The following is a 15,698-nucleotide window of genomic DNA, read 5'->3' on the forward strand; positions in this document are numbered from 1 at the left end:
TTTGAGTATATATTTAAGGGTATTATATATGTATTATTATCTCTATTTTTTGTAGACGTGATTCATTTAATAAATGTATATTTTTTCATCTATGCCTGTTTTTGACGTGTGCTGGTTCTGATCATCTTGATGCGCTTCATCCTTAATTTATAACTGTGTTACGTTATGGAGAGTGCTGGCTAGGGCATTCTTTATGTTTCTAACTTTTCTTTCTATATTAATGGGTGTATATATATATATATATATATATATATTTTCACTATATATACAGTATATATATATATATATATATATATATATACTGTACATACATATACACACACACACATATATACACACAGTATACATACACATAGACGCGCCATTGGGAATAGTGACAAGCTACTAATACTGTACTGAAAGCATTGAAAGACATTTTTTCCAAACTGCAATCCTGGCATTCATAAAGCCACCTAATCAATATTGTTTGTATATTGAGGTAGTGTGGGTTAAAATAAATAAGAGGTACTTTAGTGTAAAAAGACCCCAAAACACAGCTTTATCTTCCTCCTGCCTCCTGAAAAGAGGCTCTAATCATTTGTTATCAGGTTACAACCCCAAAGAACTGGTATAAATGTTTCAGAACAGCGCATATAACAAAGTAAGGGATTCACAGCATTAACTCTGCCTATAAAACACCACAAGCATCTATCCCCTATATCCATATAATGTGACGATAAAGTGTAATGATCTGTACTCACCTACTGGGAGTAAAGATATTGATGTTATCAAGGCTGGAATCAGAGGCATTATCCAACGTCCCTGAAGAGAGGAGAAAATCAGAGTTAGATGAAGCTGAAACACAATTTAGAAACACATAATCAACAAAGCCCCACAGGTTACTAGAAAATGTGACACTACTAATTAAGTATTTACCGGAAAAGCGGAGTGATTAAAAAATCCCCATAATTGTACAATAATATAATAATATCTAAATAATTATAGTTTAATGAGTTTTGTTTTGCAAATATCAACAATGCTACTGCTTTCTTTTATGCAAAACCATGTGATGTTTTTGATGTTGTAGATTACATGACTTATAAGGAATGTTACACTTTTAGGGAATATCTGTAGCATTACAGGCAACACAGTACTAGAATATAGAATTAGTTTCTGATATGTAGGAGTATTGTGTTCATTGCAAACCTCAAATGTATATGTATGTTTGTATATATACAGTATCTCACAAAAGTGAGTACACCCCTCACATTTTTGTAAATATTTTATTATATCTTTTCATGTGACAACACTAAATAAATTGCTGCAATGTAAATTAGTGAGTGTACAGCCTGTATAACAGTGTAAATTTGCTGTTCCCTCAAAATAACTCAACACACAGCCATTAAACTGTTGGCAACAAAAGTTAGTACAACCCTAAGTGGAAATGTCCAAATTGGGTCCAAAGTGTCAATATTTTGTGTGGCCACCATTATTTTCCAGCACTGCCGTAACCCTCTTGGGCATGGAGTTCACCAGAGCTTCACAGGTTGCCACTAGAGTCCTCTTCTGCTCCACCATGACAACATCACAGAGCTGGTGGATGTTAGAGACCTTGCGCTCCCCCACCTTCCGTTTGAGGATGCCCCACAGATGCTCAATAGGGTTTAGGTCAGGAGACATGCTTGGCCAGTCCATCACCTTTACCCTCAGCTTCTTTTAGCAAGGCAGTGGTCGTCTTGGAGGTGTGTTTGGGGTCGTTGCCCTGCGGCCCAGTCTCTGAAGGGAGGGGGATCATGCTCTACTTCAGTATGTCACAGTACATGTTGGCATTCATGGTTCCCTCAATGAACTGTAGCTTCCCAGTGCCAGCAGCACTCATGCAGGCCCAAACCATGACACTACCACCACCATACTTGACTGTAGGCAAGACACACTTTTCTTTGTACTCCTCACCTGGTTGCCGCCACACACGCTTGACACCATCTAAGCTAAATAAGTCTATCTTGATCTCATCGTACCACAGAACATGGTTCCAGTAATCCATGTCCTTAGCAAACTGTTTGCAGGATTTCTTGTGCATCATCTTTAGAAGAGGCTTCCTTCAGTGTGCGGCGTATGGTCTGAGCACTGACAGGCTGACCCCCCGCCCCTTCAACCTCTGCAGCAATACTGGCAGCACTCATACGTTTATTTCCCAAAGACAAACTCTGGATATGACGCTGAGCATGTGCACTCAACTTCTTTGGTCGACCATGGCGAGGCCTGTTCTGAGTGGAACCTGTCCTGTAAAACCGCTGAATGGTCTTGCACACCGTGCTGCAGCTCAGTTTCAGGGTCTTGGCAATCTTCTTATAGCCTAGGCCTTCTTTATGTAGAGCAATAATTCTTTTTTTCAGATCCTCAGAGAGTTCTTTGCCATGAGCTGCCATGTTGGTCTTCCAGTGACCAGTATGAGAGAGTATGAGAGCGATAACACCAAATTTAACACACCTGCTCCTCATTCACACTTGGGGCCTTGTAACACCAACGAGTCACATGACACCAGGGAGGGAAAATGGCTAATTGGGCCCAATTTGGACATTTCCACTTAGGGGTGTACTCACTTTTGTTGCCAATGATTTAGACATTAATGGCTGTGTGTTGAGTTATTTTGAGGGGACAGAAAATAATTTACACTGTTATGCAGGCTGTACACTCACTACTTTACATTGTAGCAAAGTGTAATTTCTTCAGTGTTGTCACATGAAAAGACAATAAAATATTGTATATATATATATATATATATATATATATATATATATATATATCTATGTGTGTATATATGTGTATATATATATAAATATATATATATGTATGTATATGTGTGTGCGTATGTATGTATGAGAGATGTGCAAGGAGGAAATTGTCGTTTCTTCTGAAATTTTGTTTTAGTAAAAAATAAAATGTTTGTTTTAGTTAATGTTTGTTCATGGTCGCATTTATTTTAAGTAAACTTTATGTTTTGAGCTACAGTGCAGATTTTTGCCATTTCTAATCTGTAATCAGCTATATTAGCTCTAGTTTTGTCATTCTATGTATTTTTTAAGCTTATTCTTTTATTTATACATAAATTTACTTAAAGGTAAGTAATAAACTTGTTTTTGTTTAGCCATTAGCTTAAATTAGTGCTGAAAACAAAAATGTCCCTTTAAGAGACACTAAGTCAAATTAAACCAGTCCACCAGCAGCGGCTAGCAGCAATGCAACAACAGGTAAGAGGAACTTTTTCAACTTACAAATAATATAACCGTAAAAAACATAGATTTTTTTTTTTACTTTTTTTTATTTATCAACAGCTTTGCATCGCTACAACTGCAGGTTCTCACAAGAACTTTTTCAACTTACAAGTAATATAACTTTGTAAAATACAGAGAAGTTGTTTTTTTAACTTAGGGCTCAATTTATCAAAGGCTTCACTACAGCTGCAGGTTTTCACAACAGAACCTACAGTCAGTATTATTATTATTATTATCAGTTATTTGTAGAGCGCCAACAGATTCCGCAGATTCTTCGGATGGCAAGTGTTTTATTGAAAAAATAGCCAGCAAGGTCTTGAGCACTGAATGCAGATGAGGGGGTGGTGCAGGTGGGTAGAGGAGAGAGTTGAAATGGAAGAGAGTCTTTTAGGGTTTGAAGAGTGAGTGGATATAAGAGAAGAGAAGTATGTTTGCTTAGCTAAGCGAAGGGCAGAGGTGTAAGAGTAAAGAGTGAACTTATAGTGCAGGAAATCAGGTTCAGAGCAGGATTTCCTCCAGACACGTTCAGCAGTGCATGAGCATTTTTGTAGGTAGCATGTTTGTTGGGAGTGCCAGGGCTGGAGCCGACAACGTGGGGCTTTGCGAAGTTGGGGCGGAGCGAGAGTGTCAAGTGCAACGGAGAGAGTATTGTTATAGTGGGTTATAGCAAGGTCAGGGCAGGATATCGTGGAAGTGTGGGAGAGGGGTATATGAATAAGATTGGATAGTTGGGGAGGGTCCACAGTGTGCAGATTTCTACTGGTGCGGGGGCGAGAGGGGGGAAGTAGGTTTAGCATCTATATTGGGATTAAAGGTGAGCAGATGGTGGTCAGAGATGGGAAATGGTCGACAGGCAACATCAGAGAGAGAGCAGAGATAGGAGAATACCAGAACAATAGAGTGTCCATCACGGTTGGTAGGGAATAGGGTGGATTGTGAGAGGCCGAAGGAGTTAGTGAGTTAGAGAGGTTTAGAGGCAGCAGGGGCAGATGGGTTGTCAATAGGGATATTGAAGTCCCCCAGAATTAGGGTAGGTGTATTTGTAGAGAGAAAGTGAGGAAGCCAGGCAGCAATTGTTTTCTTTTTACTTTTAACTTAGTATTGAAAACAAAATGTCCCTTTAAAAGACACTAAGTGCAAATTAAACCAGTCCACCACCAGCCGATAGCAGCAATGCAACAAAAGGTAGGAAGAACTTATTTAACTTACAAGTAATATAACTTGAAGAACTTTTTTTTTTTTTTTTTAACAATTAAAGTGAATGTCAAGTTTTCAACTCCTGAAGCCTCCTAACACTACTTTAGCACTTCAGTATTCAAACCGCTAACTTTTTCAAATAAATAAATAAACCATTTCTATTATAGTTTAAAAAATAACTTAGCTCCGGTTTGAGATGGAACTCCTCCCATCCGGCACTTCCTTGAAAGCGCGCACCCGTGGAGCTCTTACTATGCGCCTTAACTATGCGCATGCGTTCAAAATCGATATACACAATCTGCGCATGCGTTAAAAGCCTCAGCCAATAAGACCATTGGCAATTTCCAGCCAATCATGAAAGCCACCTGGTGGGCTACAGTACCGCTCTATTACCCAAGTGAACGCTGCACTTCTGTATATCCCCCATGACAGGCAGCCTACTGTGTAAGATTCCCAGCCACAGTTACCCCGGCAGCTCCGGTTTGAGATGGAACTCCTCCCATCCGGCACTTCCTTGAAAGCGCGCACCCGTGGAGCTCTTACTATGCGCCTTAACTATGCGCATGCGTTCAAAATCGATATACACAATCTGCGCATGCGTTAAAAGCCTCAGCCAATAAGACCATTGGCAATTTCCAGCCAATCATGAAAGCCACCTGGTGGGCTACAGTACCGCTCTATTACCCAAGTGAACGCTGCACTTCTATATATCCCCCATGACAGGCAGCCTACTGTGTAAGATTCCCAGCCACAGTTACCCCGGCAGGCAGAGCTCACAGTATACTCTACACAACACTATCAATAGAGCATGCGTGTCTCGTGAACGTGCATTGCTTCCGAAATGGAAATTCTCATGTAACGCATGCGCAGAAGAAGTACATGACGTTGGAACAAAAGGGGCTGGACGCCACAGGGTGGAAAACACTATTGGAAATCCTTGATGTCAATCAACCTCAACAAGAGGAACTAAATGGCGGGTGGAGGAAGTGCGATTGAAAAAACACTAGTATAAGGTATTTTTCAGCTTTCAATTTTAAGACCTGCAAAAACGATGAATGAAAGTCCCCCTAAATTGTTTTGATTTAACATATGGCGTAAACGGGTATGGTTGAGTTGACATTCACTTTAACTTACTACTACTGAACTGAAACAAAAAAATGTCCCTTTAAGAGAAGAATCTAGCAGCTGCTAGAATAAACTTGTTTTACTCAAACTATTAGTACTACTAAACTGCTGTACTGACTTTTAAAAAATTAATATTTAACAATATACACAACTCTTGATCTCTACAACTAATCTGCAGATCTGTATATAAATTAGAGGTGAATATATTATTAACACACAGGTGCTGGTATATTCTTCAATGAGTCTAGAATCTGTAAAATGTAAAATTTCCAAAAATGTTGAAGCTACAAATTTTATTCATTCTTTTTGTTAAAAAATTAAAATTTTCAGAAAAATTGAAAAAAAAAATAAAGATTTTTTTAAAAAAATATTAGTATTCTTTACAGATTGAAATTATTTTTTTTATATTGGGAATATAAAATACAGTGTGTGTAAAAGTATTGTGCTTGAATTAAAAGTAAAGCTAATTCAGTAAATAGCAAATTAAATTTACTTTTCAAAACATTATTTTTATTACAAATGGAACTACAAGCTTAACATCTGAACTATATAGAACCTCTTTTACCAGTTCATGACAACAGGCAAAAAGAAAACAAAAAAACATAATTTATGCTTACCTGATAAATTTATTTCTCTTGTAGTGTGTTCAGTCCACGGGTCATCCATTACTTATGGGATATATTCTCCTTCCCAACAGGAAGTTGCAAGAGGATCACCCAAGCAGAGCTGCTATATAGCTCCTCCCCTCACATGTCATATCCAGTCATTCGACCGAAACAAGACGAGAAAGGAGAAACTATAAGGTGCAGTGGTGACTGGAGTTATAATTTTAAAATTTAGAACCTGCCTTAAAAAGACAGGGCGGGCCGTGGACTGAACACACTACAAGAGAAATAAATTTATCAGGTAAGCATAAATTATGTTTTCTCTTGTTAAGTGTGTTCAGTCCACGGGCCATCCATTACTTATGGGATACCCATACCAAAGCTAAGTACACGGATGATGGGAGGGACAAGGCAGGAACATTAAACAGAAGGAACCACTGCCTGTAGAACCTTTCTCCCAAAACCAGCCTCCGAAGAAGCGAAAGTGTCAAATTTGGAAAATTTGGAAAAAGTATGAAGTGAAGACCAAGTTGCAGCCTTGCAAATCTGTTCAACAGAGACCTCATTCTTAAAGGCCCAGGTGGAAGCCACAGCTCTAGTGGAATGAGCTGTAATTCTTTCAGGAGGCTGCTGTCCAGCAGTCTCATAGGCTAAACGTATTATGCTACGAAGCCAAAAAGAGAGAGAGGTAGCCGAAGCCTTTTGACCTCTCCTCTGTCCAGAGTAAACGACAAACAGAGAAGAAGTTTGTCTAAAATCTTTAGTTGCCTGTAAGTAGAACTTCAGAGCACGGACCACGTCTAGATTATGCAAAAGATGTTCCTTCTTTGAAGAAGGATTAGGACATAATGATGGAACAACAATCTCTTGATTGATATTCCTGTTAGAAACAACCTTAGGCAAAAACCCAGGTTTAGTACGCAGTACTACCTTGTCTGAATGAAAGATCAGATAAGGAGAATCACAATGTAAGGCAGATAACTCAGAGACTCTTCGAGCCGAGGAAATAGCCATCAAAAACAAAACTTTCCAAGATAAAAGCTTAATATCAATGGAATGAAGGGGTTCAAACGAAACACCCTGAAGAACTTTAAGAACCAAGTTTAAGCTCCACGGAGGAGCAACAGCTTTAAACACAGGCTTAATTCTAGCCAAAGCCTGACAAAAGGCCTGGACGTCTGGATTCTCTGCCAGACGTTTGTGTAAAAGAATAGACAGAGCTGAAATCTGTCCCTTTAGCGAACTAGCGGATAAACCCTTTTCTAAACCCTCTTGTAGAAAAGCCAATATCCTAGGAATCCTAACCTTACTCCATGAGTAACTCTTGGATTCGCACCAATATAAATATTTACCCATATCTTATGGTAAATTTTTCTGGTCACAGGTTTCCGAGCCTGTATTAATGTATCAATAACCGAATCCGAAAACCCACGCTTTGATAGAATCAAGCGTTCAATTTCCAGGCAGTCAGCCTCAGAGAAATTAGGTTTGGATGGTTGAAAGGACCCTGAAGTAGAAGGTCCTGCCTCAGAGGAAGAGACCATGGTGGACAGGACGACATGTCCACTAGGTCTGCATACCAGGTCCTGCGTGGCCACGCAGGCGCTATCAGAATTACCGATGCCCTCTCCTGTTTGATCCTGGCAATCAGTCGAGGTAGCAACGGAAATGGTGGAAACACATAAGCTATGTTGAAAACCCAAGGGGCTGCTAATGCATCTACCAGCACCGCTCCCGGGTCCCTGGACCTGGATCCGTAACAAGGAAGCTTCGCGTTCTGGCGAGATGCCATGAGATCCAGATCCGGTTCGCCCCAACGACGAATCAGTTGAGCAAATACCTCCGGATGAAGTTCCCACTCTCCCGGATGAAAATTCTGGCGACTTAGGAAATCCGCCTCCCAGTTATCTACGCCTGGGATGTAAATCGCTGACAGGTGGCAAGAGTGAGACTCTGCCCAGCGAATTATCTTCGAGACTTCCAACATCGCTAGGGAACTCCTGGTTCCCCCTTGATGATTGATGTAAGCCACAGTCGTGATATTGTCCGACTGAAATCTGATGAACCTCAGTCTTGCTAACTGAGGCCAAGCTAGAAGAGCATTGAATATTGCTCTTAATTCTAGAATGTTTATTGGAAGGAGTTTCTCCTCCTGAGTCCACGAACCCTGAGCCTTCAGGGAATTCCAGACTGCTCCCCAGCCTAGAAGGCTGGCATCCGTTGTTACAATCGTCCAATCTGGTCTGCGAAAGGTCATTCCTTTGGACAGATGAACCGGTGACAACCACCAGAGAAGAGAATCTCTGGTCTCCTGGTCCAGATTTAGCAAAGGGGACAGATCCGAGTAATCCCCGTTCCATTGACTGAGCATGCATAGTTGCAGCGGTCTGAGATGCAGGCACGCAAATGGCACTATGTCCATTGCCACGACCATTAAGCCGATTACCTCCATGCACTGAGCTACTGATGGGCTTGGAATGGAATGAAGGACACGGCAAGCATTGAGAATCTTTGATAACCTGGACTCCGTCAGGTAAATCTTCATCTCTACAGAATCTATAAGAGTCCCTAGAAAAGGGACCCTTGTGAGTGGTAACAGAGAACTCTTTTCCACGTTCACTTTCCACCCATGCGACCTCAGAAATGCAAGAACTATCTCTGTATGAGACTTTGCATTCTGAAAACTTGACGCTTGTATCAGAATGTCGTCTAGGTACGGAGTGCCCGCTATGCCTCGTGGTCTTAGTACCAGAACCTTCGTAAAAATTCTCGGGGCCGTGGCTAACCCGAAGGGAAGAGCCACAAACTGGTAATGCCTGTCTAGAAAGGCAAACCTTAGGTACCGATAATGATCTTTGTGAATCGGTATGTGAAGGTAAGCATCCTTTAAGTCCACTGTGGTCATATATTGACCCTCTTGGATCATGGGTAGGATGGTTCGAATGGTTTCCATCTTGAACGATGGTACCCTTAGGAATTTGTTTAAGATCTTTAAGTCCAAGATTGGCCTGAAGGTTCCCTCTTTTTTGGGAACCACAAATAGATTTGAGTAAAATCCTTGTCCCTGTTCCGATCGCGGAACTGAGTGGATCACTCCCATGATTAAGAGGTCTTGTACACATTGTAGAAATGCCTCTCTCTTTACTAGGTTTGTTTATAACCTCGAAAGATGGAACCTCCCTTGTGGAGGAGAGGTTTTGAAATCCAGAAGGTATCCCTGAGATATAATCTTCAACGTCCAGGGATCCTGCACATCTCTTGCCCAAGCCTGGGCGAAGAGAGAAAGTCTGCCCCCCACTAAATCCGTCTCCGGATAGGGGGCCCTGTCTTCATGCTGTCTTAGGGGCGGAAGTAGGCTTTCTGGCCTGCTTGCCCTTGTTCCATGACTGGTTGCCTTTCCAACCCTGTCTGTAACGAGCAGTAGTTCCTTCCTGTTTTGGAGCGGAGGAAGTTGATGCTGCTCCTGCCTTGAAGTTACGAAAGGCACGAAAATTAGACTGTTTGGCCTTTGGTTTGGCCCTGTCCTGAGGAAGGGCGTGGCCCTTACCTCCCGTAATGTCAGCAATAATTTCCTTCAAGCCGGGCCCGAATAAGGTCTGCCCTTTGAAAGGAATGTTAAGTAGCTTAGACTTGGAAGTTACATCCGCTGACCAGGATTTAAGTCAGAGCGCTCTGCGCGCCTGTATGGCGAATCCGGAATTTTTAGCCGTAAGTTTGGTTAGATGTACTACGGCATCTGAAACAAATGCATTAGCTTGCTTAAGGGTTCTAACTTTGCGCAAAGCCTCATCCAATGGCTCTGTGCGAATCGCCTCTTCCAGAGACTCAAACCAGAATGCCGCTGCAGCCGTGACAGGCGCAATGCATGCAAGAGGCTGCAAAATAAAACCCTGTTGAACAAACATTTTCTTAAGATAACCCTCTAACTTTTTATCCATTGGATCTGAGAAAGCACAGCTATCCTCCACCGGGATAGTGGTACGCTTGGCTAAAGTAGAAACTGCTCCCTCCACCTTAGGGACCGTCTGCCATAAGTCTCGTGTGGTGGCGTCTATAGGAAACATTTTTCTGAATATCGGGGGAGGAGAAAAAGGCACACCGGGTCTATCCCACTCCTTACTAATAATTTCTGTAAGTCTTTTTGGTATAGGAAAGACGTCAGTACACACCGGCACCGCATAGTATCTATCCAACCTACATAATTTCTCTGGGATTGCCACCGTGTCGCAATCATTCAGAGCCGCTAATACCTCCCCTAGTAACACACGGAGGTTCTCAAGCTTAAATTTAAAATTTGAAATTTCTGAATCCGGTCTCCCCGGATCAGAACCGTCACCGACAGAATGAAGCTCACCGTCCTCATGTTCTGCAAATTGTGACGCAGTATCAGACATGGCTCTCGTGTCATCAGCGCGCTCTGTCCTTAACCCAGAGCTATCGCGCTTGCCCCTCAATTCGGGCATATTATATAATACTTTTTTCATAACATTAGCCATATCATGTAAAGTGATTTGTAAGGGCCTAGATGTACTAGGCGTCTCAATTCTAGGCATCTCCCGAGCGGGAGACGCAGGTACTGACACGTGAGGAGAGTTAGGCGGCATAACTTCCCCCTCGTTGTCTGGTGATAGTTTCTCTATCGGTACAGATTGACTTTTATTCAAAGCAATATCAATACAATTGGTACACATCGTTCTATTGGGCTCCACATTGGCTTTTGAACATGATGAACAAACAGTTTCCTCTGAATCAGACATGTTTAAACAGACTTAGCAATGAAACTAGCAAGCTTGGAAATCACTTTCAATAAGTTTACAAGCAATATAAAAAATGCTGCAGCGCTTTAAAAATACAGATATAATTAAAACAATTCTTAACAAGAAGTGTAATATTAGCAGAGGATTGCACCCATTAGCAAAAGGATGATTAACCCCTCAATACCCAAAACGGATAAAACGGATATCAATTAAGATTTAACGCTTTTAATCACAGTCAAGCACACTGTCACAGATCTGCTGTGACTGATTACCTCCCTCAAAAATGAATTTTGCAGACCCCTGTGCTCTCTTGAGACGTCCTGGATCAAGGAGGAAGAAGCAGGAAGACTGTGCTAGAATTATAACTGCGCAACAAGGCGCTAAAACATAATTTATGCTTACCTGATAAATTCCTTTCTTCTGTAGTGTGATCAGTCCACGGGTCATCATTACTTCTGGGATATTAACTGCTCCCCTACAGGAAGTGCAAGAGGATTCACCCAGCAGAGCTGCATATAGCTCCTCCCCTCTACGTCACTCCCAGTCATTCGACCAAGGACCAACGAGAAAGGAAAAGCCAAGGGTGAAGTGGTGACTGGAGTATAAATTAAAAAATATTTACCTGCCTTAAAAACAGGGCGGGCCGTGGACTGATCACACTACAGAAGAAAGGAATTTATCAGGTAAGCATAAATTATGTTTTCTTCTGTTAAGTGTGATCAGTCCACGGGTCATCATTACTTCTGGGATACCAATACCAAAGCAAAAGTACACGGATGACGGGAGGGATAGGCAGACTCTTTATACAGAAGGAACCACTGCCTGAAGAACCTTTCTCCCAAAAATAGCCTCCGATGAAGCAAAGGTGTCAAATTTGTAAAATTTGGAAAAAGTATGAAGCGAAGACCAAGTTGCAGCCTTGCAAATCTGTTCAACAGAGGCCTCATTCTTGAAGGCCCAAGTGGAAGCCACAGCTCTAGTAGAATGAGCTGTAATTCTTTCAGGGGGCTGCTGTCCAGCAGTCTCATAAGCTAAACGAATTATGCTATGAAGCCAAAAAGAAAGAGAGGTAGCGGAAGCTTTTTGACCTCTCCTCTGCCCAGAGTAAATGACAAACAGAGAAGACGTTTGTCGGAATTCCTTAGTTGCCTGCAAGTAAAATTTTAGAGCCCGGACTACATCCAGGTTGTGCAGTAGACGTTCCTTCTTTGAAGAAGGATTTGGGCATAAAGAAGGAACAACAATCTCTTGATTGATATTCCTGTTAGTAACTACCTTAGGTAAGAACCCAGGTTTAGTACGCAGGACTACCTTATCCGAATGAAAAATCAAATAAGGAGAATCACAATGTAAGGCTGATAATTCAGAGACTCTTCGAGCCGAGGAAATAGCCATTAAAAATAGAACTTTCCAAGATAACAACTTTATATCAATGGAATGAAGGGGTTCAAACGGAACGCCCTGTAAAACATTAAGAACAAGGTTTAAACTCCATGGTGGAGCAACAGTTTTAAACACAGGCTTAATCCTGGCCAAAGCCTGACAAAAAGCCTGGACGTCAGGAACTTCTGACAGACGTTTGTGTAACAGAATGGACAGAGCTGAGATCTGTCCCTTTAATGAACTAGCAGATAAACCCTTTTCTAAACCTTCTTGTAGAAAAGACAATATCCTAGGAATCCTAACCTTACTCCAAGAGTAACCTTTGGATTCACACCAATGTAGGTATTTACGCCATATCTTATGGTAAATCTTTCTGGTAACAGGTTTCCTAGCCTGTATTAAGGTACTAATAACTGACTCAGAAAACCCACGTCTTGATAGAATCAAGCGTTCAATTTCCAAGCAGTCAGCTTCAGAGAAGTTAGATTTTGATGTTTGAAGGGACCCTGTATCAGAAGGTCCTGTTTCAGAGGTAGAGACCAAGGCGGACAGGATGACATGTCCACCAGGTCTGCATACCAAGTCCTGCGTGGCCACGCAGGTGCTATTAGAATCACTGATGCTCTCTCTTGTTTGATTCTGGCTATCAATCGAGGAAGCAACGGGAAGGGTGGAAACACGTAAGCCATCCTGAAGTCCCAAGGTGCTGTCAGAGCATCTATCAGGACTGCTCCTGGATCCCTGGATCTGGACCCGTAACGAGGAAGCTTGGCGTTCTGTCGAGACGCCATGAGATCTATCTCTGGTTTGCCCCAACGTCGAAGTATTTGGGCAAAGACCTCCGGATGAAGTTCCCACTCCCCCGGATGAAAAGTCTGACGACTTAAGAAATCCGCCTCCCAGTTCTCCACTCCCGGGATGTGGATTGCTGACAGGTGGCAAGAGTGAGACTCTGCCCAGCGAATTATCTTTGATACTTCCATCATAGCTAGGGAGCTTCTTGTCCCTCCCTGATGGTTGATGTAAGCTACAGTCGTGATGTTGTCCGACTGAAACCTGATGAACCCCCGAGTTGTCAACTGGGGCCAAGCCAGGAGGGCATTGAGAACTGCTCTCAATTCCAGAATGTTTATTGGCAGGAGACTCTCCTCCTGAGTCCATAGTCCCTGAGCCTTCAGGGAATTCCAGACGGCACCCCAACCTAGAAGGCTGGCGTCTGTTGTTACAATTGTCCAGTCTGGTCTGCTGAATGGCATCCCCCTGGACAGGTGTGGCCGAGAAACCCACCATAGAAGAGAATTTCTGGTCTCTTGATCCAGATTCAGAGAAGGGGATAAGTCTGAGTAATCCCCATTCCACTGACCTAGCATGCACAGTTGCAGTGGTCTGAGGTGTAAGCGTGCAAAGGGTACTATGTCCATTGCCGCTACCATTAAGCCGATTACCTCCATACATTGAGCCACTGACGGGTGTTGAATGGAATGAAGAGTGCGGCAAGCACTTTGAAGTCTTGTTAGCCTGTCCTCTGTCAGGTAAATCTTCATTTCTACAGAATCTATAAGAGTCCCCAGGAAGGGAACTCTTGTGAGTGGAACGAGTGAACTTTTCTTTTCGTTCACCTTCCATCCATGTGACCTTAGAAATGCCAGCACTAACTCTGTATGAGATTTGGCAGTTTGAAAGCTTGAAGCTTGTATCAGAATGTCGTCTAGGTATGGAGCTACCGAGATTCCCCGCGGTCTTAGTACCGCCAGAAGAGCACCCAGAACCTTTGTGAAGATTCTTGGCGCTGTAGCCAATCCGAATGGAAGAGCCACAAACTGGTAATGCCTGTCTAGGAAGGCAAACCTTAGGTACCGGTAATGATCTTTGTGAATCGGTATGTGCAGGTAAGCATCTTTTAAATCTACAGTGGTCATGTACTGACCCTCTTGGATCATAGGTAAAATTGTCCGAATAGTCTCCATCTTGAACGATGGAACTCTTAGGAATTTGTTTAGGATCTTTAAGTCCAGGATTGGTCTGAAAGTTCCCTCTTTTTTGGGAACCACAAACAGATTTGAGTAAAACCCCTGTCCCTGTTCCGATCGTGGAACTGGATGGATTACTCCCATTAACAAGAGCTCTTGTACGCAGCGTAGAAAAGCCTCTTTCTTTGTCTGGATTGTTGACAATCTTGACAGATGAAATCTCTCTCTTGGAGGAGAGTATTTGAAGTCCAGAAGGTATCCCTGAGATATTATCTCTAGCGCCCAGGGATCCTGAACATCTCTTGCCCAAGCCTGGGCGAAGAGAGAAAGTCTGCCCCCCACTAGATCCGATCCCGGATCGGGGGCCCTCAATTCATGCTGTTTTGGGGGCAGCAGCAGGTTTCCTAGTCTGCTTGCCCTTGTTCCAGGACTGGTTAGGTTTCCAGCCTTGTCTGTAGCGAGCAACAGCTCCTTCCTGTTTTGGTGCAGAGGAAGTTGATGCTGCTCCTGCTTTGAAATTACGAAAGGAACGAAAACTAGACTGTCTAGTCTTGGCTTTGGCTTTGTCCTGAGGCAGGGCATGGCCTTTACCTCCTGTAATGTCAGCGATAATCTCTTTCAACCCGGGCCCGAATAAGGTCTGCCCTTTGAAAGGTATATTAAGCAATTTAGACTTAGAAGTAACATCAGCTGACCAGGATTTTAGCCACAGCGCCCTGCGTGCCTGAATGGCGAATCCTGAATTCTTCGCCGTAAGTTTAGTAAGATGTACTACGGCCTCCGAAATGAATGAATTAGCTAGTTTAAGGACTCTAAGCCTGTCCGTAATGTCGTCCAGAGTAGCTGAACCAATGTTCTCTTCCAGAGACTCAATCCAGAATGCCGCTGCAGCCGTGATCGGCGCAATGCATGCAAGGGGTTGCAATATAAAACCTTGTTGAACAAACATTTTCTTAAGGTAACCCTCTAACTTTTTATCCATTGGATCTGAAAAAGCACAGCTATCCTCCACCGGGATAGTGGTACGCTTAGCTAAAGTAGAAACTGCTCCCTCCACCTTAGGGACCGTTTGCCATAAGTCCCTTGTGGTGGCGTCTATTGGAAACATTTTTCTAAATATCGGAGGGGGTGAGAACGGCACACCGGGTCTATCCCACTCCTTAGTAACAATTTCAGTAAGTCTCTTAGGTATAGGAAAAACCTCAGTACTCGTCGGTACCGCAAAATATTTATCCAACCTACACATTTTCTCTGGTATTGCAACTGTGTTACAATCATTCAGAGCCGCTAACACCTCCCCTAGTAATACACGGAGGTTTTCCAGTTTAAATTTAAAATTTGAAATATCTGAATCCAGTCTGTTTGGATCAGAACCGTCACCCACAGAATGAAGTTCTCCGTCCTCAT

General features: G+C 42.6%; 1 protein-coding gene across 1 annotated transcript in view; it reads right to left on the reverse strand.

Moving 5' to 3' along the window:
- VAC14 (VAC14 component of PIKFYVE complex) overlaps nucleotides 1-15,698 on the reverse strand; it is a 371,973-nt gene that overhangs the window by 202,633 nt on the left and 153,642 nt on the right. Inside the window, exon 10 of the mRNA XM_053702343.1 lies at nucleotides 741-801. Coding sequence (XP_053558318.1) covers nucleotides 741-801 — 61 coding nt within the window. The remainder of the gene's footprint in view (nucleotides 1-740; nucleotides 802-15,698) is intronic.

Source organism: Bombina bombina, chromosome 1, assembly GCF_027579735.1.
Source record: "Bombina bombina isolate aBomBom1 chromosome 1, aBomBom1.pri, whole genome shotgun sequence".
NCBI classification, from domain to species: Eukaryota; Metazoa; Chordata; class Amphibia; order Anura; family Bombinatoridae; genus Bombina; species Bombina bombina.